The 26,086-nt window shown below is 44.6% G+C and overlaps 1 protein-coding gene across 2 annotated transcripts in view; it reads right to left on the reverse strand.

Moving 5' to 3' along the window:
* Positions 1-26,086, reverse strand: part of nlgn3a (neuroligin 3a) — a 104,447-nt gene that overhangs the window by 2,298 nt on the left and 76,063 nt on the right. For both annotated transcript variants that reach the window (XM_003970478.3, XM_029847277.1), the window contains one exon: positions 6,517-7,306. In XM_003970478.3, coding sequence (XP_003970527.3) covers positions 6,517-7,306 — 790 coding nt within the window. The remainder of the gene's footprint in view (positions 1-6,516; positions 7,307-26,086) is intronic.

Raw genomic sequence — 26,086 nt, forward strand, 5'->3', positions numbered from 1 at the left:
CCAATGAATATTGACAGCCAGACGATGATGACTTTGTAGCTGAATATCAGTAATTAAGTTTCAAAGGAGTGAGTAGTGGAGGTAAGGTCATATTGATCTCCCTGTGCACAACATGCCAAAGAACATGGCGTCGATGCAGCGATGGCAGAGGCGGCTGCAACCTGCATGCTTCAGGAATCCTCACAGCGGCCTTGTGCATGCTGTCACACGCCGGTGAAGCCATATCATCCTCCATCTCCATAAGGACAACATTCAGAAAGATGCCTTAAAAGAGGTATTCCAGCATTTTCCACAGGCCTGAGAGTCAATTTGATAAAAAACAGAGAAACACAAAACTGAGAAAAAAAAATGAAAAGGTACTTGGCTAAATCTTGGAAAGCAATCAGTGTGTGCAGGGAGCATGGAGCAGTAGCATGGAGGGGTTAGAAAGGCTCTGGTGGCTGGCTGGTGGATTCAGAGCAAGTGAAGATGAATAATTTAAGGAACACAAAGAAATCAATGTGCCATCTTTAGTTAATTTGATTTGCAGCATTAGAGAACAACTGGCTGCCTTATCTAATTACACACACACATGCTTGGGTAATTGTTGCAAAGTCAATAGTAAATAGGCTCCATTCCTTAGAACATTTTCTACCCGTACTGCTTCACTTTGGGCTGCGTGCTGATGTTAAAGTTGTGGCCTGAACTGGAAAGTTGGTGAGGGGCAATCGGTGCTATGATGGGTTCTTCCAGGTTGTCCTGCCCTATTTGTACTGAAGACATGGGCACTGTGCAAACTTTATAATGCTTTCTAAGCGCTTAACTTTTAAAAGGGACAACAACAAACAACAAACAAAAACCTATCAATAATGTCCAGAATTCCAGGAAACAAAACCCGCTTAGTGAAGATAATCCACAGCTTTTGTGGATTGCTGGATCATGTAGAACAGCTATCAACACATAGTGCTCGTGGACAGGAGCCTCAGACTTGTGACAGGCAGGACTTAAATACTAAAGATGGTTTCCTTGGCAAACATCACCGACTGTAGCTTCATTAGCTTTGTCAGCTGTTTTAGCCCATAAGAACCATCATGAATCATCCTACTTGCATTCAGGATCATCGTGAGTAACTGGGTCATGATTTCTTGGAAATATTTCACAGTTAAGGTGAAATGTTTGCCAGTTTCTTGCGGATGGGGCACTAATCCTGCAGAAATCTTTGCTATTTCTACTGAAAAACTGGGCGTCATGGGTTTTGACTGTCTGGAACAAAAAAGGACAAAGCAGCATGAATAATGAGTAAATAAAACCTTTACAGTGTGAAGTGCCTTAATTGCTACAGTGACCTCTGACAGTATGTGATTAGGGTTTGCGTTCTCTATTTATTTAATATATTATAATATTTATTCAATATGAGCTCATCTGAAGCCAGCAGAGACTACAGCTTACAGCTATGATACAGGCCCCAAAAATGTTTTTAAAAAAAATCAAGCTTCCTCTCTCTGTTTTTATCATGCTGCATATTTAAATTAAAAAGAAAGTTTTCTGAAAATCTGATGCCTAAAAATCTTATATGGATTAAACCTTTTGGGAGAAGTGCATTCATGTTTTTATTTATTTTTTGAAAATCAAAACTAAAGCTCTCAGTTGTGATTACCTGGCCTTGTGCAGCAGAGATCTTCAAACTAGCAGCTCGCACATTGCACCACTTAATCTGGGCGCTCATTGGAGCTGCATATGAAGGCAGGCCAGAGGGATTATTACACCCATAAAAGCAGATGTTTAAATTGGCTTTCAGAGTCCCTCTGATGTGTTCTCATGGCCAGAGTACAATAAACCAGCACATTCGCCAATGACCTGCTGACCTCTGCTAGCCTTGTTTTGTCAGGCCTGTTTGTTTGCCTACTTGTCTTGACTGACTGGGTGCTCGTTCTCAGGTCAGCCGGTCTTTGCACGTTTGCTGCGTTGGGGTGTGATGGCCTTCGGGGTCGCACCAGTGGACCACTTGAGCAGACTAGTGGCGGTGATGAGGCTCTCCAGGTGGAAGACAAAGGCTTCCGCGTGTTTTGGAATGCTCTCCTGCTAAACGCAGGCTGACAGACTCAAACACAGCGGCAACGGAGAGTTTGCACTCATTACCAATTCCAAGCACTGTCTGGAAGCGCCGATGTAAAAGGTAGATAAGAGGAGAGAATGAATATCATTTTCTTTCTTTTTTCCATTTCCCATGTACCTCCTTCCCCTTTTCGTCCTGATGTAATTTGAAGCGCTTGAATGATCATAGACCTAGCCATCACCAAATCTAAAAAGACACATTTAGGTGCCCTAAGGCAGAAGACAAGAATCTATTTTCACTACACTCAAGGTCTCAGAATCCTGAGCGGAGTATAGATAGCTTCTCAATACAAACCAGGAAGCGTGCATTAAATCTGTGGCACCGATGCGCCTTTTGCCAAGCTGCAGAGCAGAAGCCTGTTTTCCTCACTTGTTCTTGTGTAACTAATTCATCCCCTGCAGTTGTTTATCAGGTAACACAAAGTAAGCAGCTAATTGTAATTTTTAACTCCGACAGAACGCAGAACTCTTTTCTCTCTGCAGGCAATGTGCTTTCATTTTTTAAGAATTATTCTCAGTGTTTGTCGACATTGTCTCGGCGTGGTGGGGGCGTCGGGGCCTGTGCCGGGAAGGCAAATTATCACTGCGTGCTCTTTTACCCTTCTTGCGGGCTCCTGCTGGGGCGGAGGGCGGACTGATGTGTGGTTCATATCTAATGGTAGACTTTGGTTCAGTGGGCTAAGTGATGCGGACCAAGGCTCTGTGACTTTGGGTCGTGCAGAAGTGTTAGAGGACACGGCTCCCACACCGCACTTTCTACGACCGCTATTGATTTGTTAGAGAATGAATGACAGGTAGCAAAACACCTCCCTCAGCAGAGTCCCTGCATCGTGGCTCGTTTTAGCAGCATTCTGCTCGCGTGCCACAACCAGATTGCCATATTTCTGGCATCTATTACTCTTTAAATCCAACTACTGCTTATTTATAGATGCACGACGCAGACCTGCTTTGCTCTTCCGTGTCGCCCTCATTACATTCAACACGCAGCGTGGATCAATTGCAAAGAGACCCCTCAACAGGCCACACCACCTCTTCACCTTCTCCAATGCAAATTAGGATATTGACTACACATCTTCCACCAATTGAGTACCGATTTAATGAAGTAGTTGGTATCTAGAGGTTTCCTTCACAGTGTAGTGAATTTGCCAATTCTTGATATGTGTTAAATTTAGATTTTTTTTTTTGTGGTTTGATAGGGAGCTATCGTCTCTAATGATGGCGCTGCATGTTTCAAGTGTGTAAAACAGTTTACTTTCTTTTTGTATAAAATATTGGCGGAGGTAGCTCAGTCTGTAGGACAGTGGGCTGAGACACAAGGAAGAGAAAAGAAGGTTCAACTCCGCTCCTAAACTACTGTAACAAGATCTGAAACGGAATGTTTCTCAGCGAATACGCAGAAGGAAAATGAGCATCTAGAGAAGCAGCAACCGAGAAGATGGACCAAACTACTGAATTACAGAGTTAATGACACACAATGATTGATCATTTCTGACTTTTTGCTTGAGTGCGGACAGTTCGGCCAGGGCTTCATATGCCTCTTTGCGCTTGCAAGTAAAAATTCCATTTAAAAAAAAAAACAACAGCTAAGTGCAATTATGACAAAATGACTGATCACTATTAACAGGAGATCTGAGATTTGTTTATGCGAATGTCTGAAAATGACAAATATAGATGGATGGGATAGGACACACCAAGCTGATTTGACTCGGCGCTTACACCCACATGCTCTCGATGATGAGCAGTTGATGTATATATTCATTTTCCACTAAGCTCTCTGGCAGCATATATAATGCTTTGATGAAGACATGTGTCCATATTAGATGACTTATTGGAGCAGGTTGCGTAATTGATCAGCAGGGAAATAAAATGGAAATACTTCGAAGAAAATCTATAGTTAATGAGTGGATCAGTCACAACTGTTGGCATGACATGTACATCTGGAGAGGTCAACGTAAGGGTCATGTATAGGGGTGTGCACAGGTTTCCTTTATGCAACTTCTACAGCTGGCTACATTAGAACCATATATTTAGTGTTAATAGAATTTTTTCCTCTTAGATCTCAAAGCTTTAGAGATTTGTTCCAGTAATGTCATATATTTACTTTGTGGGTATTTAAAAAAAGAAAAAAAAATACTGACATTAAAACAAATGCTGCAGAGAAACAAAATCAGGACTGAGTAAATCCTCAGCCTCTGAAAACATCCTAAACTCTCAGGAATGAACAGCCTCACACTGTACACGCACACACACACATGCACACGCTAAGAAGATTTGACAGCGTGCACTCTCTGTATGCTTTTAAACTTCACAAACACGGACAGGGGGGGGGGGGCATGGGCAGGGATTTGCCCTGTAAAGATGACACATGAACGCCAGGGATGGGAAGAGCTTTGGGGTGAACACGGCTATGATACACTGTGGACATGCAGCCCAAGTGTCTCAACATCATGTCACACATGCTTCTACAGCTGATTTACAGAGTGGGCCGGAAGTGCAATCTGGGTCAGTTCATTACAAACATCTGGACGGGAGAGAGGGAGCTGCTTTACAGAGAGGGACGGCGCTTGTTGGGCGGTCCATAAAGGCAAAGGCAATTCAACTGTGCCTTAATTAAAGTGATGGCTGTGTTGAGCCAGATTGAGCTGGGAGGTGTTGGTGGAGAGATCTAGTTTCCCTGGTGCAGTCTAAATGAGGAGGTTGAACTTGGAAAATCTACGGGAAATATTTTACATCTTGAATGTCCCCAGAGAACTTATTGGTATACCTTCCTCCACTTGGGCTGGATTAAAATGACCTTTCTAACAACTAACGGAATTTTATATAATCCTGCCGTCTAATCCAGAGCTTTGTGGAAGCCTAATTGTGAACTGATAAAGTCAGACTCCACCCTATAGCGCATGTAAAATGCAAGTGAGAATCAAGAAAAATGAAATCTCCTTTAAGTCTCAACTGTCCTGCAGGACACTGCAATGCTCAAATGGACTCTGCTGTAAAAATGAAAGTGTTGTTTTGCCTTCTAAGACTGACTAAGGTTGATGTTAGTAAGCGGCTGTGGATGAGATAAAGGGACCGCAATCGTTACAATTAATTCACTGTCATGTTTAGATGCAAGTGAAGAGTGATTCAGCACTGACTATTTCCCCCCTTAACGTCTCTGTCCTTTCTCATTAAGGTCAAACGCATGTGACCATATAACCACATAACATTCATAGAGAGAAAGATCTGAAATGGCTACAGCTGAACCTTGGAGATTATGTGTTGAAACGCGACGACTCTCAGAGCAGACAGCTGGTCTGTCTGAGCAGCGCACTTCAGCATCCTTCCTTCAGGACCAGGAACAGCTGATATCGCTCCATCTGCACCAGTCTGCCAGTTCAAGAATGCACTGCAGTACGGCTGCCCAGTGGAATGGATGTAAATGCCACGTGATTGGACACCAGATGACAGAGAGACAGATAAAAATCAGAGCAAGATTTCAGACTGCAGCCTGTCCTGAACCCGATCAATACCTCTCTGGTAACGGGGGTCGTCAAATTAAATTTCAGATGTTAAAAATGGTCAGAGGTAGCCTTACAAAATGGCCAGGTTGAGCAATGGGAGGGGGTGAAATTGAGCATTTTGGGAGCGGGAGTCACTTAGGGCACATGAGATCGACTGGGTCCGTGTTAAAAAAATCGATTTTGCTGCGAGACAGAGTTTGACATGTTGCCCTGATAAGTCTCTGCATCTTTTCGGTCTTTATATAATCGAGTGCAGGTAGTGTTTCCAGGAAGAATACACACACATACACACACAAGCACACACACAGTCTGAGATATTCAGGAAGACAGGCAGCCATGTGCACACATGCTCACCCCAAACACTCAGCCAAGCACAAAAACCATAGCACACAGATTCAGGAAGAACATTTAATCTTCCTTAGATTTGATATGTCTCAGGTTTACGGGCCAAGTCTCATGATGGTCTGCTGAATAAATCATGTGCTGCAGAAAAAATGGCCCTCTCTGTCCAGCATTGGCGAGTTTGTTTTTCCCATACTGTCCTATTTAGACTGTTAATTAAACTGAGACTGACATCACTGGTTTTACTAATCATGGCGTTTAGCTCATTTAGAAACTGCTTCCCTGCCTCTCATGTGTTATTGAGTAATTGACCTGCTACACTTCAGTCACTGCTCCCACAGACATGGAGGAGACTTTATCTTTGCCAACCACATGTGAGGTGAACAACCACATTTTGATATAGATCTTGTTCATTAAGCTTACTTGCTAATTTTTCACTGATGGAAGTACATCGACATGGTTAATACCAAGCAGTGTTCCAGGACCGATACATTTGTACTTTCTACACTTCTGTGTCGGTGGACAGTAGCCTCTATATCTATAAAACAAATAAGCAACAGGATTCACTCAATTTACTCACCCAGTCTTGGCAAAATTGGTCCAGTAGGTCATGACTACAACACTGAGCATGGCATCATTTTTAGAGAAATTACAGGGGAAAAGGTCAGTGGGCCCAATCAGAGGAATGCCAAACACATAGGGGACCTCATCGCCATGGGCAGCATCAGACCAGGCTGGCTTCATCAGGCTCTGGCAGTTGTGGTAAAAGGCGTAGAAGTACGTAGGCGAACCGTAGCGAGCGTGGAGATCAGCTGTCACAACCGATGGCTCAACCCACTGGTGGTCAGTGAACAGAGCCACGAGTGTCTTCCGCCTGGTCTCTGGGTTGTCTCTGTCGGCCCAGTCTGTGTACATGAACTTAATGGTCTCCCTCAGAGTGTCCTTTCCCTCCGGGTACCCATACAGACTGTCCACAAAGTCTGACACAGAGAAGTCAAAGTCATTCCCAGACACGCCGTCGTCAGAGTCCACCACGTTCTCCACGAACCTCAGCCCTTCACCCTGGTTGACTCCCAGCATGATGTCATAGTTGAGGAATTCGCCCTGTTCCATCAGGATCTCGGGGTCGTCTGGGATCACATCACCATCAATTACAGGTCCAAAGGCCACGTGGTACCTAGCGGGCTGAATGTCCTGCTCCACCAGCTCCCTGAAGCTCTTCTTCCTCAGACAGTCCACCATGTCTAAGGTGTCCAGAACGTTGCAGCCAACCTTCTCTGCCAGGAGACGTGTATACTTGACCGGCTGGTAATTAACTGCCCAGCTGGATAGGGCCGACCCACTCTGAATGATGGCTCTGTGAAACAGACCTGCACAAGGACACAGAAAGAAAAGGTACAAAGGGACTTTAGTCTTACGAGCAGAGAATAATTCCCTATTGCATTACACTGAACCATCGTTTTGAATTTGGTTGCTGGCGTGATCAAAAAGGGACTGTCAGTTGCACAGCTGATAAGAATAACAAAGGGCCGGCAGAACAAGTCCTTGTTGCCACACAGAACAATAATGGAATCCCGGCCATGATAATAAATGTGCAGATGGTCTGTTCTCACAGACAGCTTGTAGACAGAAAAGAGAATCAGCACTCGATCATCTTCTCTTCTCTGCGTCCATCCATCTCTATACATTCTTTCAGTAATCATCTGAGTACATTTGTCTGGAGAACAGGCTGCACTAGGGACCGCTTATATTAATGACCCATAATGGAAACACAACTCGAAATTCACCTTCCCTGATTGGAAGACTGGAAAATTGTCTTTTTTGGTATCAAAAGATGAGAAACGTTTTGCTTCTACATCAATACCTAATATCCAGGGGTGCAATATCACATAATAATCTGAAAGTGCGACCATCATCACTGTAAAAACCCTCGCAAAAGCCCCAATTTAAAACAGCTTTCTCAAGAAAAGTAAAATAGGGGGTGAGAAAGACTATTCATATTTATTTGTGCATGTTGTCTGCAGCTGATGCTCTCTTTTTGATGTCTTGCAGACACACTTATACACAAACGCGTTTGTCTTTCTGTCTTTGTGAGGACACTCACTGACATTGACCTCACCATAAACAGAACCTTAGTTAAACTGAGGACTGCGTCTTAACCCTAAAATGGACAAAGTGTCTTTATTCCACAGAAATATCCTCATTCTGCATGTTAAAATTTGTTGCCAAGAGCTGGTGTACAAAACATGCGCGTACACACAAAAATGCATCTATATCCATTTTGCTGAGTATAATTTATAAGGGCTTTTTTAAACCTGAAAAATCACTAAATTCTGCAGATGGTGGGTGGATTGCCATAAATATAACTCGACTCCTACTCTCCACCTTCAGAGGAGGATTAGAGCCTCATATATTCACCCAAGTAAAATATTCATAAGGCGGCACACAAAGCGAGACCAAAGTGGAAAGAGCACCACAGTCTCCTGTTTTTGTAATATATAGAAATAGATTGGCAGTTAAATGCCTTTTAATCTCTCTGGTATTTAGGTGTGATTTGGCTTAACACAGGGCGACAGGTCTGTGTTTATGATTCATTCACATTGGAGTTACGCTGCAAAGAGCAACAAAAACAGTTGAGGAGGGAAAAATGACAGATGAACTCATTTGTTTTGGCCTTTTGACTCAGTGTGTGTGTGTCTGCATCGGGAGTCGACCGGAAATATGATGTTCAGAGTCAGAGAGAAGTAAAACTCTTCTGAAATGACTCACATAAATCAGTGCCATTACATTATTCCAACTTTAAATTACAACAGCAAGCTGGGAATTACAGACACACTCAAGTGTGATATCTCAGTGGCAGCCTTGGTGACTTTGTGTTCAGGAGGTAAACAGCCAAATATATCACTTTGGTAGTCTTAATCAGAGGCAGCGGGGGGCTCGTTTCTTCTTGGCGAAGATGAAGCGTTTATTTACCGAGCTATTTATTTATTTGTTCTCAAGTTGTAAGTGGAACTAATGTGTCTGGGTGAGTGAACTGTGAAATGTCTCTGTGCGTGTCAGTGTAACTCACAATTCATGGAAACAACAAATTTGAAAAAGATGATCAATGTGATTTGGTTCTTTTTTTTCTTCAAATGTAGCCGTTTCCGCTTCGAGAGTCCAACTAATTTGATGTCACCTTTCGAGCTCCGTTGGGCCGTCCCGTGGCTGCGCATCTCCACAGGACGGCGGCGCGTGCCGAGTCCCTGGGAGCGGAAGCAGATGTCGAGGGTTTCACCCACTTGAAAGCATTAGAGAGGCAGCCGCAAGATGAAAGATGGCCACTCAGAGGCGAAAAAAGGAGGGGCTGGGGCTTAATCCTGCCACCCTCCCCTACCTCCCTCCTCCCCCTCCCGTCCACTCCCCTCTCTCTTTAGCGCCGTTGCCACTCCTCACATCTCAGCTCGGATTGTGTCGTGCAACAGAGCCAGCGGTGGTGCAGGGAGTCCGTCCTGAATCCCAATGCTGCAAAACATGCCACAGCCACTTCCTAAATGCCTTTGATCAGACGTTGCCAAAGGCAAATGTATGCAGGCAGAGCAGCTCCGCGGCTGCCAAAGTGATAAGACAGACATACATATATCAAATCCTTTTACTGTAATTGAGGAGAGCAGGCTCAAATGCAACTCTAGGCCCCGCCCCCCCGACTCTTTACCCATCCCAAAACTGGACATGGGGCGGCATCAGATTTATTTCTGGCCCCCATTGACAAGAGGGAGGAAGTGTGACATAGCCTTTACTATTGTTTGCAGAAAAACATATAAATCCATCAAACACACTGTCGCTGGACCAATAAATATGTATTAGAACTGTCTGTGATGAATCCCACTGTGGAAGGAAGCTCAGCGGGGAAGGTCAGAGAGAGGGGAGAAAAGAGTGCAGGCTCCATCACCCGCCGAGGAAATCCACTAATTATACACACCAGGAGGTGGACGCGTGTGTCTGCGCACATATGTGTCCAAGGGGGGTTTGCACACATTTCTTTGGGTAGACTTTGAATGATAGAGTGTTCTGAAGCTTAATAGGGCGAAAGAGCAGGCATCATCTCCATGTGTTAGTGACATTGTTTTGTCTTTTGTTCCACTACACGCCGACACCCAAGATGCCATCGACACAGGCCGCCTCACCGCCACGCCTGGCCTGTTTTACTTTGCAAACGCAACAGATAGCCCTCAAATTATCCACCCCGCGCTTGACATGCGAAGAGCCTGACACTCAAACTGTGAGCAAATCCATCAAACCGCAGCATTGATGGCAGATTGAGGTCACGCTGAATTATGAGTGGGGCTCTGAGGTAATCACTCATCGGGCTCTTGCTAAAATGCTGTGGCGTAGCTCTCTGGCCATCTCCGCCCCGTGGACCGCTGCCCTCGACCCCTCTCTGTCCCCTTGCTAAACAGCAGTTAAATTGACACGCCGCCAGGGGTGATGGATCGGTGGCGACCTTTAGAGAGAAATGATTTGAAAAGAAATAAGAAATTAAACAACAGAAAAACAACCCCAAAATAAGGAACTGGGGTTATAATGACCATCATAATGTCCGTTACATGTAGAGCAAAGACCAGCACCAACGCAGACGCACATGCACACGTTATGAATATCAAGCCGTTATGAACGTCATTAATGTCGATGCTGCATCACGGCGCAGCGAAACAGTGAGTAACAGTGCTGGGCTTTGGAGCGCTGCCGAGCATTACGTGGGAACTATTGCATGTGTGCATCCTCGGTCAGCGTTAATGGACAGGGATGTTCTGCTGCCGATGATGCCAGGAAGAGCCATAAATGAGTGTCGCCTGTAATCTGAAACAGCTGGCAAAAATCTGCGAGGCATCAGCGGTGGGTTGTACCAGTCTGGCCCCGAGACGACTGTGACTGCAGCACATCTGCAAAACAGGCCTTTCAATGTCTGTGAATATTTGAAGTAACTTCATTTTTCAGCCCATGATTGATTTATTAGAAGTATTTTCCAAGTTTAAGCTAATGAGGCAGAATAATGCCAGAATCTTATGAAATTCCTCCTCATACATATAAGAGCTGCAGTGACAGGAAAAACATGGTCACAGGGATGCATTTTCCCCACTATTCCGCTTCTTTCTGTAACTTCTGCAAGATCTTCTACTTGCTTCTTTTATTTGCCTTCAATCTTTCCTCAGCTGTTTTTCTGTCTCAGGCTGTCACGCTGCCTCGTCTTCTGAGGGACCACGCTGAGCTCCTCCCTGCTGATTATTAGACTTAAGTCTGCATTCAGTGGAGCCTGAATCCTCTGAGTCATCTTACCTCCATCATCACTTTAGTCTAAGTAAATCTCTGCAGGCTCCAGGACTACAGCAGTGGCCCAAACATTTCTCTACTGACTGCACACAAACTAGACCTTGGACACACTCCAACATTCTTCCATTGCTTATTTTTAACTACAGTTCTTCTTCCCTTAGTTTTTCCCTGACTCATTAAATTTAATTTCTATCAGGGCTCTTACTTTCCCCATCTATGAATTGGTTTATTCTCTAGAAAAAGAATTTCAAGCCAACAGTTTCTCACAAAATAAGCCTCATCATACATTTGCGTCCAATTCATAAAAAGGACTGCTGTCTCCATGGCTACAGCCTACAGTGCCTCAGCTTCATCTACTTAAACATGACATGAGTTCCACTGGTGTGATCATCCATCCATCTATGTATGTATGTGTGTGTGTGTGTGTGTGTGTGTGTGTATTTGTCTTTCTGTCTGTCTGTCCGATAAATTAAATCTGGCACAAAAATCTCTATATATAAATATATATTTTTTAAAGCAACACTGACCTCACCCCCAAAACAAATGAATCAGACACTGTGTCACTACTGACTATACTTCCTGCACAGCCTTAGGTGAAATGCAGATACTGTAAGTTACAGCACTAAAACATCCAGGCAGAGGAATTGTGCGTGTGTGTGTGTGTGTGTTTGCGTGCGTGTATGTGTGTGCACTAACACATGCAAGGCTGTTATTCATAGTATGTTTGCTTAGTGATGATAAAATAAAACAAGAAAATAGGGCTGGATGATCTGCATGCATGATTCATGTTCTTGCTCTGGTAAGGCTATAGCTACTCTTCCTACCTGGCTCCACGTTTCCTCTACACCAGATTTATCCTGGAACCAGTTTATAGCAGATGATCCAGCAGGACAGCTGCCAGAGAAAATGTGTCTTCCTTCCAGAAATTGTTTTGTTTTGCATGATCACTGAAAAAAAAAAGGATTCCTATCCTACAAAACTTGTAGTGTGTACTGAGAACTGTTGTGGTGACATTTAAATTTAAATCAGGGAGTTTGGGAAGCCTGTTCTGTTCCTGTTTTCATCCTGTCCATATGGAAACGGTGTCTAAGGGAGCAACGTTTTCATCTATCAGTGTGAGGCATGCTTCATGCCAGCCCTATATAATATTGTTTGAAGCTGTGTGTCTGCTCCAGCCTCTGTAGAGACTGCCTACTTGCCTGCAGGCTGTGGCTTAGGCCAGATAAAGAGTTTGATCCATGAGGGGGTGTGGGTGGGAATACTGGCCGACTGGAAAAGCAGAACTAAGACCAAAAAAACTGGAGGAAATGAGAGGAAAGGCAAAGGTGTGGGTGCAAGAGAGGACAGCAAATGTGAAATAGCAGGAGGCTAAAGCAGGAGACAGGATTAAAATGACCCCATCGACAGGCTGTTCCTAGGCTCCAGGATCGATGTGCATCCGAGCCATGCAAGTGTGCTATCTCCTGCTAATCACCATGTGACATCAGCCGATCAATACCACACACTCCAGGCCTCATCATCACAGACGTGCTGCCTTCGCTGTCAGTGTGTGCAACGCAACAAGGCCATAGCTCCTGCATCATCAATCTGATTGTGACATGTATGCGTGCTTATTTATAGAATAATTCACCAAAACCACATAGTGGCTGAAATTTACATTAATGCTGGGTTTACTTTTTTAGCAATTTCTTTAATTCTGTACAGAAAACAACAACATACAGTCCACTACTGCTCAGATCATGACAATCACCAGGATGTGTTTTATTGGGTGCAAACCGACTGGTGTTAACTGTTAATTGTTGTGACTGCAGCATTTCTAGAGAGTGACTTAGTGTCTGTGGTCATTTACATTACAGGTTTTATTTAGCTTTTTTTCATATTGATCTTATGGTGATGTTTGGGTCGACAGTTTCTACCTGGCCCTGAAGCATCTTATCAGCCCTGAATCAGGGCTAAGGAAGCTGAACCTGAGTAGGATGTCCAAGTGGAGACACCGAGTTATTTCTGTGCACGTCTCAAGATAATGCCCTTTCATCCATATTCCTTCAGTTGTTTCCCCCTGTATCTAAGGGATGAGCTCAGTGCTTTCTCTTGACTACACATGCATGCAAGCACGTGCGCTGAACTGATCTGCCCCTGTTGTCTGCATGCCCAGAGCATACATGGCGATTTTTCTTTACATTTTCAGTCACGTACGTGTCACTACTGCTGTAGCCACTGAAAGCAGAGGATTCATCGTTATGTTCCTCTATTGCTGAGCCTTTCTGCTCTCGGCATTTAGGATGGAATTCACTGAGCTTATGCCACAAAGCTGCAGCCCCCCAGATTGGTCCGATAGCTGTGGGTGCACAACAGCAGCAGCAGCAGCAGCAGCAGCAACAACACACTGCCAGCGAGCCTTGACTCACTGTTGATGTGGAAATGGGAGGAATAATGAGTTATTACAGGGTTATCTGTGTATATCTCCCTGTCACGACTGTGAAAGCTGCTCTGCTAATCTTATTAGATGGGACACGTTGTTAAAGATGTTTTCTGATTTCCTCCATCTTCTCATACTGTGTCCACAAATAGATTTTAGATCATGAAGCTGAGAGGAAATGATCAGTGCCTTTAGCTCCTGCAGAGAGTTCAGGATTTTACAAATATTTGAATCCTGATTTTCCAAAATTCACACATCCCATTTATATAGTACCTTATCTTTTTTGTGTATGCCCCAAGAGCATCATTTTAAGCAGTGACAGGCAGAGTGCACCTTCTTCAACAGTATCATACTCTATAAGTACAAATCTGATGGAAGATGTCTACGGTGGGAGGGTCGAAGACATAAGTCGCACATGTGGCAATCGAGCCTATTCTTGGCGACATCTCGTCCACGACAGCCAGATGGGATGGTTAAACCTCGTTAAATTGCTTCTTTTTTTTTTAGGACAGGGAAAGCCGCGATGACGGCGCAGTTGCATTTGTGACAAATTATTGCAAGGGGTGTACACCCCCTGGGGGGAATCAGAGAGATGTCGAGCAAAGAATGAAAGAGCGACAAGAGGCAAAGGGAGCGAGGGAGGCAGAGAGGGAGAGACAGAGAGAGAACCTTGCAGAAATAAATTAGCTGTGAGCTGTAGGGGTATGGAAGGTGAAACCAAGATGGATACGCTCATGCTGTCTAAAAGCAGGAGGTGGGTGGAAGCTTACAGCTCACCACAGCCCTTTTCAGAGCACAGCAGTGGATGGCTATACAAGCCTTTTTATTCTTATTTATAAAAGGATGTATGTGACCTTGATTATATCCAATTGTAGCACACAATATAGAAAACACGAAACCACAATTTGCGTGGCGCTCATTCAAACATGAAGCATGCCTACACCGACTCAGCCGCACACAAGCATCTTCTGTATCTACTCTTTCTCCAGGGAAGTCCAGCTTGCTGCAGAGAAAACAAGCTGAAGGCAACATTTAATATATTTATTCTCTATAGGCCACCCACAGAAGTGCTACCTGTGCATATGCATTCACAAACACACAGGTATAATCCAAGAGGCTCATTAGGCACCACGCAGAGAGCAACTAGTAGGGAGCAGCTTTTCCTGTGACGGGGAGCATCAACAAGTCTTTTAATGTGAAGCCATCACAAATAAAGCAGAGGTAATGATCTCCCTAAACGTGCTCTAATAACCCTCCCTTCATAATCGTCACGCTCATCCTATTCAAATGAGTCCTCTTGTTACTGCTGCCTTTTTATGGTCAGTGGTCACACCAGCGGCGGCAGCATCCGAGTCGATTAACCAGTCTAGCAGGCATGATGGTGTCAGGCCCGGCGCTGGCTCCAGTAGCGTAAACATATTGGTCCAGCTGTGCTTATGCCACCGTGTGTCTCCCACTCTCGTGGCATCTGACACCACCGTTCCTCAATCCGGCCCACTGTGCCGGTAGCCCCCGCAGCCAGAGGCGGCACAAGCTCAGCCTCATTCAAAGCAGCGTGCAACAGCGGACGGAAATAGGACGGATACGTGTCTCGGCGGCTTCGCCCTCCTCATTGGGTGCACATGAAAGATTAAGAATAAAACTCAAAGGTCTGGAAATGCGCTAAAAATGGGATTCCAGCCCCCAAACTGTAGGAATACCTGTGAAAAGGGGAAAGCGCTGTTGCTGTGTTCATGCATTTATTGAATAGGGACGTGGGCATGCATTCATCTGCACGCGAGTGGCCATTTGAACGGAGTGGAGATAGAGCAGCGCTGTCGCATTAAATCCCAAGAGAGCGCTGTCTACTCCCCTGCCGCATGCTTCACACTGTAAACTTGCATCGAGTCAATGAGTGCGGCGGCCTCTTTTACCACCCCTACCACTTACTGTGAGTGGAGGGCGAGACAACTGGGTTAAAACATATCCTGCTATATGACCACTCAACCGCGGCTTCCTAAAAAAACTGCTCCAACTGGAAATCCCAACAATTAAGAGCTCTTTGAACTCAGCATTCAACCGCAGAGCATCGATCTGCCATGGTATTAATCTGAATCAATTTATTCAGATGTTTGTTTTGTTTTGATTAGGGGAATACACTTGGTTGCTGACATCTTCAGTAATAGAGATTAAAAATGTTTTGACCAAAGGATCCATTAATCTCCTCATAACAGCCGCACGCTGCCTCGCATTCATCTGCCTCTTGCAAAATACGTCGCTGCCAGACCAGCAGACAGACATATCGATGAACGGAGCTTCCAAAATCTGTTTTTGTTGTGTCAGAGAGAAGAGGAAGGATGGAATATGGAAGGTCATCGCAGATTGAGTGTAAGGTGGAATGGATAGAAAAGTGAAAAGACTTAAAATTCCTCTGGGTGCTGTATTGTCCCTGAAGAGTATCTGAGGCAGGTGAAGGCTTTCTGCATGGAGAAAATGGCATTCCACATGCTAACTGTGACTTTGCATTCATTGCGTGAAAGATGAGGGCATTTCAATGCATAAGGTGACTCATGCAAACCATTTCATCTCAATTCGAGCGGCTGTGGGATGATTTCAGAAAGTGATTTGGCTGAATTAAATGCACTCACGCCGGCATATTTCACCCTGGGTTAGAGTCGTTCTTCAGATCCATCGCTAAACTGAGGCGCACCTTTTCTCTCGGTGTCAGATGTTTTTCACAACAATTTCATTTCCATGGAATCTAAAGCCAAACCGGAACCTTTAAATGTTATTTCCTCCCCCTTTATTGGGCTACGGTTGGTTTGATTCCATATGACAGGTTTGACGCATGCAGTCTGAGCAGGTCCTCGGTGAGGAACCTTCAGATGGCCTTTCGGACCAGTTTGCTCTAAGCATTTTCATTTAACTGTATTTTGCACAGCACTGCCACCCTTCTATTGGGTCATATTGGCTTATGGTGCTCTGCAACTGGGAGTAAATATAAGCCAGTGTATTAGATTTGGGGGTCTAAGATGAAATCTAATTTCTGCGAGCTATGTAGGGGATGCTGGCTGATACACATCCAAAGCCACATCTGGCCGGCCCTATCAAATATACATGAACCTCAGGAGATCACAATATGGCTGCACTGCCATTATTTCCTTGAAGCCAGAACACATTCCTGTCTCACGTAAGGAGTTCTGACGCTGACATTTATGCTGATATTTACCAACAAATTCACACAGCGGCGTCCGCCTCCTGTATTAACTCTGCCCATCGCCGCTCTCCCGGGGACGCCACGCGGAGGCATAATATTGTAACGAGAGAAATAAAGAGTGTCGGCGACACAGATATTTAGTTGTGACAACTAATTTGGGCCAGCTGATAACAGATTGACAGTGTCACAAACCATAATGGACAAGCAATTTGTTTCTTTCTCAAGTGCTCCGTTTGGAACAATTATGCATCATGATGAATTTCAGGTGAAAGCAAAAACAACAGATTGACAGACGGCATCTCAATCTCAACCCCCCCCCCATCCCCGTGTCAACCCCGTCGTACACTAAATGCCTTATTAGTGAGGGCTCCGCTCAAACCTCCGTCCGCTGCAGCGGCCTGACAGTTCTCACTTTTAGCACGTAGCGCACTGTCATTTTTTACCTCGGGTCAAGCCCTGAAAAGGCCAAACGAGCCGTTGCGGACAGTTTCTTCACCACCTCAACCACCAAATTGGCAGAGGTGATGTGGGGAGTAAACTGCAGAGAGACAGAAAGTCTGAGCTGGCAGCCTCGTTTACTTAAGCGTGGCGTTGGCGAGCGCCACCAATTTAGCTGACGTGGCTCGGATTCCCGTGCATATACCGAGCACGCCTCACCGTGCTGGTGGCGTCTCTCTGGGGTAAGAAAGACATCCAGTAGCTGCATTTCTGCCTCAGTGGCCACACTCGGGTTTAATCGGGCTCTCTCATTTAAACAGGGCTGTTTACAGCGGAAAAATAAATCACACTTGTTCAACATGCTGCGTAGATGCATTCCCTTGTTTTTGGGGTTGTTTTTATATGGCAGCATGAAAAACTTGTATACTGTATTATCTCTGGTGCTGCTTGTTGTCGATGGTGAATGACACTTGGCTGTAGCCATGTTGCCTCACACGTACACGCAGTCCCTTGGTGTTTGTGCTTCCATGTGTATGTGGAGTCATGCTGTGCATGAGGGGAATATTTACACAGGCCGTGCTGTAATGAAAATCAATCCTTGGGGTCGGGACCTGCCACAGCCAGCGACACGTACATATTCACTGTGTGTACAGAATGTGTGGTTTGGGTAGTATCGATGACACGGTGCAGCTGTGTGTGTGTGTGTGTGTACGTGCGCAGGTGTGTCTGTGTGCGACTGTGACTGTGAGCGTGTTTGAGATGCCGGGTACACTCTTCTATCACTTAGGCTGCATGCTGGCACCCCCCATTTTCTCAATGTCAAGCTAACACATATTCAGCAGCAACTAATGTCACCACATTTGACACATGTCTCACCCACAGACATTCGTTTACAGCTCACACTCACGGTGGCATCACTACGCCTGGTGCCAGAACTACAGAATACTGTATATCATTGTCAGCCTCCATCACCACATAAAGAAATAACACAAAGACTGGAGCCTCTCTAGACAAATATAATTTATACTATCTTGTTTAAATCCTATATATACGTATACATGTACAATCAGTCTTCTAGCTACTTTCATGGCCCTGTTGACTTGTTGCTACGCCTTAGATATATACGTATTGAAACAGTTGATACAGAGAAGCTGCCCCTTCACTATGGTGGTGCGTTTAACATGTACAGTCTGTTCTACTTGGGTATTTTGAACCCTCGATTCAAGCGGATTTCTCTTTGAACTGAGGCCGTGAGGATCTCCGACTGACTCTGATAATTATTGCCTCTAGTTCCCGTGGCTACATCGTCATTCAGACGCTGAACAATTCTGAACTTAACTTTTAAGAAACATTTTCTGATTGATTTTCTTATTTGACATATTAATGAAACAATTCCGCCCCCTAATAAAGTCACATTTTCTCCTTATCGATCTGGGATTCAGGCTCATGTTTTGCCGAGCAGGAAGACAAAAAGCAAATTCATTAAAGCTTAAATAAAAAAAGCCCTTTTAGCTACAACTGATTCAAAATTCAGATGAGTTTATATCACCATGACACGTAATCTTTGTGTTTATTTTACATTATTCTCCCAATAATAAACCAGGAATGGACTTTTAAGCAGTATACAGCTGATTACTCAGCACGCTATCATGAATAATCAGCTTATATCAGCACAGCAATCTCTCATGTGGGGGAAGTCATGTGGGTTTGTAACGATTGTGCACGTTTATGTATGCAAAAAGGTTTCTCAGCAACAACAAACAACATCCATCCATCCATCCACCCATCCTTCCATCTAGAAATCTTTGAAAAGGAACAACACACAAACAAATAAGAAAGTTTTTAAAGGACCCAAATACCCGATGAATCAAATGGCATCATCTCTAAAGTCCAGTGTGATAATAAAAAACAGTCAACATATTGATTTGCACCAGCGGCCACAGACAACTGGTCTCACGGCAAAGATCACTGTGTTCTGCGACTTACTTTGAAGGATTTTGGCTCTATGAATGTACCCGTTCGGCTTTGGGTGTCGGCAGGAATCTGTAACGCTGCCTGTCCTCCGCCCCGCTGACGCGCTACAGTCTGTCTAATTCCAGAGGAAAACCTCCCTGCTAAAATGTCTCCGGTTTGTATTCCCATCAAACCCTTTTTTCCAGTCAGATGTATTTATTTCCTGCCTCTGATCTGTAGCTGTTCTCATCAGTGCTGTCAGATGTTTGTCAGATATCTGTGGTCCCATCTCTGATGTTGAACCTGTCTCTCCTCTTTGCCAGCTTCATCATTTATCTTCATTTGGGAAAAAGAGAAAATGACATTCGCGTTTGGGTTTCTAATAAATTATAGCAGCCTAATCTACAGTGTCTGAATAATTCAACGCCTCGACACCATAGGGAAAAAAAAGAAAAGTATATAGAGTATTTTTTATACGCTACTATGTTTATTTGAAGTAATGCTTTGGAGAATTAGTTCTTTCATTTACAGCAAAAGTGAAATCAGTTTGTTTTATTGACCAACAAACTGACATCAGCATCTAAGATTAAGAAAAAAAATCATTTGGAATTTTCATATCTCATATGTTCCAGCGTTTCTTCACATGTGCAGCCCGTCAGGGCGCCTGCCTGAGATGCCAGCACACCTCTGACGAGAGAACCTCCATCAGCATCCTCTCCCTGTCATTCCCAAGGTAAAGGTTCAAGGTCACGGAGGGCCGGATGGGTAGCTGTTCGTAGGGAGGGAGCATTCGTTGCAGCCCTCTAATAGACACCAGAGGGAGAGGAGGAGTGCTGGAGTCAGACCGAGTCGGAGCAGAGTGGCGCTGTTTCCCATCAATTCACCCTCTCCTTTCATAATGAGCGTTCTATTAACAGCTAGGGGACGGGTTTAGGCAGTTAGGCAGACGGAGGAGGCTGGCTAACAATGCATGCAGTTTGCTAAACAGCTGTTCTCCTCTGCTGCCACCTCCCATCCTCGACTAATGAAGCCCTCACCGTGCGGCGGCAATCCTGGGACATGCCTGAAAACAGGAGCAGACACCCAGACAGGGGAGCTCAGTCACTCATAGGCATCGGGGAGAAAAAAAAGAGTCCGACTGGAAGCGAGTTTCACTGATAAGACAACCAATTAGATAGTGGGTCTGGAGGGAACCATTTAGAGGACGAGTGCAGACATTTTTATTAGATGTTTTTACTGCTGGAAAAGGACTCCTCTGCATGTGTTTTCATGGAGAGGAAGTCATGTCTGATGGCAGGCATGAGTTTACAGAATGACGCGTTTCTGCATTTGGTATTCTTAAGCAGACAGAAAAGAACAGTAATTCGATGGCCCATGGTTGGACTGCGGTATCCTGTCATCATGTTTGAAAAGCTACACAAGACTTCATGTTGATATATACTTAAGAATTTATTCATATTTGTATGAACTCACAGTGTGAAAATGCAGGCTATTCATCCAATAGCCTCCATGTTTGAGCATATATGCTGTATCTGTCCTATCAATTATGCACTGATTTCCTTTCTGTAGTGAGTAAATGATCAAGATCACCTACGTGTTCTACAGATCTGTCAAGAGCCGAAGAAAGGGGCCGGATGTGAGCTATAGAGTCGAAGTATTTCAGCAGCAGTGCCTGTTTTTCCTTTTATGACAGCATTATGTTTGTGGCACAAAAAGGACTATTTATTTCAGTAAAATTTGGAGTCTGTCAAAGGCTGGAGCGTGTCGAGGGCCCGGGTCACCTTTAAATGATGGCTGGCCTGTTAGACTTATTCTGCAGGTACCTCTTTACCTTTTGTTGAACAGTCACTTTGGCTGTCAAGCCAGCCGCAGACTTTAAAATTAGGGCTGTTGTGAATGTGGGGGTGAGTGGGCGCTCTGGCGGGAGCCTGTGAGAGTCCACCCGATGATGCAGCAATTAGCCAGGTGTGGAATCTCAGATGTAAAAATAGGCAAAGTTAGAACCCTGTGATTTCTGCTCTGCTCATTTATATTCCACAAGCTCAACACTCTGCTGAATACTAAACTGATCATCATGAACTGCTTTAAAATGAAACTTTGCTTTTAGTGTTTGCTTTAATCTTTAAGTGTTAGTTCATGAATTGGTGGAGTCAGATTGGGAATTTTGTATTACTCACCACCATCCTGCTCAGACTCTCCATCTAACAGATATAAGCCCCTTGTTGTTTCTGATCCACACTGCTTCTGTGCTTTGTCAGCAGTCCTCCAGACTTCCTGCAGCTGCTTCACAATAAAAGCCTTCAGGGTGCAAAATCAATGGTTGGAACAAAGCTGTTGTGCTTGTTGTTTGATTGCCGTACCTGTTATTCTCTATGTGTAATCTTAGGGGACCAGGTCACTTTAAACAACTGCATCCAAGCTCAGGAACACCACCGTGTGGTCTTCCAGTGAGACAGGAACATTAAAAAGAAATATTCAATGCAAAGCAATCTAACCTTATTTATACAGTGTCTGTTACAATCTAAATAGGCTTTAGCCTCCCTACAGAAACCCAAAAGCTCAACTCTATACAGCAGTAAACAAACAAAACTCCCTTTTAACAGGAAGGAACCGTGAGCAGGACCTGGCTTATATGAGAGGACCTGGCTTATATGAGAGGACCTTAAAACCAAAACTCTGACCCGGACGTGCTGTCAGAACATGGGTCGAGACGAGTCTGCATCATGTGGAGGTTCAGAAAATGAGGACCTGGTTAAAAGTTATTTTCTGATCCATTTGTCATGGTCAGAGTTCTTTTCATATGTAAAAGATCTGTTGTTGTGATAGGCAGATAAACTAGCACTACAAATTTGCTCTGACTGTCAGAGACTAGTCTGACCAAGAAGACAAACGAAGCTTTAAGACTCCGAGTTATAATAATATAATAATGTCCAAGTTATGTTCACTTTAATGTACATAAGAGGGTTATTTCTGGCTGAAAATGTGTTTAAAGGACACGCCTACATCTGCTGGTCTAAGGGTTTTGATATAATTGTGCTTTATAAGGGGTAAGTAGTCTGCTATAGACCCACAGATAAACAAGCTTGAGCCAGATGGGTTTGCCATCTTACAAATATGGTCCAAACGTTATCTGAGTGTCGGACAGCAATAATGTGCAAAGCCACCTGTGTGTCCTTTCAGGACACACCTGCTATTTGAGGAGGACTCATCTTGAATACAGAATTACAGCTGTGCTCCAGGTTAACAATCTGTTCTACAGACCAATGTTGGAGACGGCTGCGTGTGTCAGACAGGATTCCTCCGCAATTGGATCTCCCTCCTTTGGTAGATGCTGCGCTGTCCAATAATAAAACCAAATCAGATACCACCTAATAAGCAAATACCTATTTGAAACAAAAATATAAAGCTGCAGCTAGTGTATAGCTTTAGACACCACTAGCTGCTAATCTGGGGAAGGAGAACCTGCTCCAAGTTGAGAAAATAGGACACAAGCGATATTGTTCTGACAGCCGCGTTCGATTGGTGTATTTCGCAACTGAAAAGGATCTATAGCTAACGTTAGCTCTCTGAGCTAAAAATCTATTACAGTCTCACAGGCATGAGAGCCACAGATTTAGTCTTTTGCACAACGTTGGCCTTTTATAGTAGAGATTTCAGCTTGTCAGCATGTTTGCTGAAGTTCTTCTCACTGGGGATTTCATTGTGCTCAGACTATGCAAATTTCACAGCTAAGGCTAATGCACACTGCCCAGAAATGCACAGTTTCAGACAAACACACACATGCACGCACACACAGCACATTATTACATTTGCAGAGCTCCAGATGGCCTACTGTATGTCGCTGCCCTGGAAAACAAGCGCCACGGTAACTAATCATCCTGGTTCAGTGTCTTTATGGTTTGTCTGATATGAAATTACCATACAGAATTAATACACACCACATGAACATTCACACAACTTGTAGTCACCATCACCTTAATACGAAATAATGAAAGCTTTGGGTGCAGTAATTGTACTGATGCCTTTTTAATGCAACGACTTCCCTTTTCTCACAGTCAGTGGGCAGGGTCACAGAATGATATGGTTTATTCCCGAACGCCTGTGATCCTGTGAGACTTTACCTCTCAGACAGTTGTGTCAGAATTAAGTGAACACTAATAATAACCCTTTTCAAAAATCAGTCCGGCGCATGTTATTTTTCCTCAAGGAACACAAACTGGTGAAACTAATGAGGATGGCGACAGTTTTTTTTTTTTTAAAAGTGGAATGACCCATGTGCACTGTTCCCCCAGCTGGGATAAACAAAAATGTGCTCAAAGGAGTGACCTCGCCAGCCATGAGGAGGAAACACACAGCGCTCGTGGCTGTTGCCGCGAAAAGACACTGGCGCCGACCAGCGCCTGCACTGCACCGAATAATCACTGATAGATAATGAGCAGATTTTAATCAAAGTCAGAGGTAAATGGAAAGAGGACAGAGAGAGATGGGAGAAAGCAAACAGAGCAGCGGACAATCGTAAATGTGAAAATAAGTGCGAATGTAGTGAGCATCCAGAGACTGGGCCAATATGTGCCGAGCAACAGGGAATAAATAGAAGGCGAGGGAGAAAACGCGGAGATGGAGAAGGTGTGAGAGGAGGAGGGAGGTCAGCAGAGATGTGGAACTGGGCGTAGGAGGAGGGAGGGAGGGATGAGCCCCCCATGCTCAGCTGTCAGTGCTTCCTCTGCAGGTGGGGCAGGAGGAGCGCCAAGTCCCTCTATCCCACTCACACAGACACCCATGCATCACTCTATAATGGATGCTTTACACTGGTGCCAGAGAGAGAAAGGCTGAGACACAGAGAAGGAGACATGGTGAGAAGACGAAATAGAGACGTGGAGGTGGGAGGGTACGCGGAAAAAGAAAGAGACCGCTATGACATACTGAGAAGGGAGCTGCGGAAAATGCTTGGGAGATTTCGGCGGGCGAGCTGATGCAGCGTAGCGGGGGAAATGGAAAGAAGCCTTCGAGTCATTAGACCAATCAAGAGAGGAAACAGACGAGACAGTCTGGGAGCAATATGAGGCAGCCATTGGTTTAATTGATCTATCGCCTGAGAGGATCAAAGGACGGCACATCTCAGCAAGCAGCGCATCGCACTCTTCCCCTCTTCCACTGACGCTGTCAATTAGAAGGTGTATGAATGTGCCTTTGACAAAGACATATCTGCAGTGATTCATAGATGGCATCTACCTAAACTAATGACTTTCCCGCATCATCACCAGAGCCTGCAGGTCATCAACAGATGACATATTCTGTAGTCGCCTCGTTAATCAGCTGCAATTAGATTCCAAAAGCAATCTCAGCCATGTATCAACAGATGGGTCCCATTATTTCGTCTTGGAGAATATTGCTGAGACAGCCTGTGCGTGCCACATGTCGCTCAAGCTGCCCAAGTCCATTTGTAGTCCTGCAGACCCAGGGCTGCGCGCGCGTATTTCTCAGAGCTATTACTCTGGCTGATGGATGCCTGGATTTATTTAAGTTTTTAATTATCCACGGATCCCCTCCCGGACCTGCCACTCTGCGTTTGAACGTCTGCAGGTTTCACAGGCTCCTCTACCTCACACGAGCCCAGACAGAGTGATGGCTACGCGACCTGTAAGAAGTGTCTTCAATATTTTCAGCCCATCTGTCAAATTCTCATTCCTCTGCTCTCCGCTGGCTGGGGATAAGCACAGTTATCTGCCTCTGATGGACAGCCTAACTGGGTATTATTTTCTAGAGTGTTACTTCCACTGAATATATGACCTCGGCGGAGTCATCTTTACCCCAATAACCCTTCCTGCATTACTCTACAGCTACTCCTCTTTCTGTCTACTCAGCCTTTGCTTCATTTTCTCTTAGCAATAGCGAGAATAACATTTGAGAAAAACACCCATTTGATGTTTGAATTAAGCCATTTCCACTTAATTTTCAGTAAAAAAAATATGCATTAAGTTTGAGAATAATCCTCCGCCTTCTGAATATCAAGTAATTTTTCACTGGTTTGCCAATTCAGAGATATTGCCATTGAAATGCCTCCTGTTTGGTGCGTTTCTCCACACAATGGCAGCCAGAGTGGATGACAGAGTGCATGACATTCTTACGAAGCGTAGTCGTCAGCGTATATCATTACAAGCTCCACAGAGATGGCATCCCTCTTTAATTATCCCTCTTGTCAATTGAGGTGGAAGAATACTGCATCTGACAAGGCGTGCCCCCATTCTCTCATCTCACATAGGCCTTTTTCACACCACCAGATGTAGAGACGCCCTTCAGCAAACAGTCAAATGAAAGATGGATGTTGCCCCAAACACCGAGCTAACTGTACAGCGTTGAGTTACTGAATGCCTTTGACACCTCACAAATGGGGTCTATTCTACCCCGACAATTGTCCCTGGTTTTCTCAAGCACCAGGCATTTGCACATCAATGGCGGCTGGTTCCTGTATGAATAACATCTCGAGGAAGTGGTTAGGCAGCTATCGCTCCCAGTGATTGAATTTCACATTTCTGCTCTTGCGAGGTGATTTTATTTGATGCATAAACTCCGCGGGCAGCAGGAGAATGTAACGAGATCCCCCGAAAGAGGAGATGAACCTGCACGCTGTGAAGCCGACACAGGTGAGTGGGCCGGCAGAGCTGCGGGTCACTCCACAAGCAGAACCGCCCATGGGACTTTTGTAAGGAAACGCACACAATTGTTCTCAAGTTGTCAGGAGGACTGGACTCTGAATGTGGCATGTAAACATAAAAGTTAATCCACATCTCCATGGCCTCCTGATGCTTAAATCATATTTTTCAAAGCAGCATT

Source organism: Takifugu rubripes, chromosome 14 (genome assembly GCF_901000725.2).
Source record: "Takifugu rubripes chromosome 14, fTakRub1.2, whole genome shotgun sequence".
Classification (NCBI taxonomy): domain Eukaryota; kingdom Metazoa; phylum Chordata; class Actinopteri; order Tetraodontiformes; family Tetraodontidae; genus Takifugu; species Takifugu rubripes.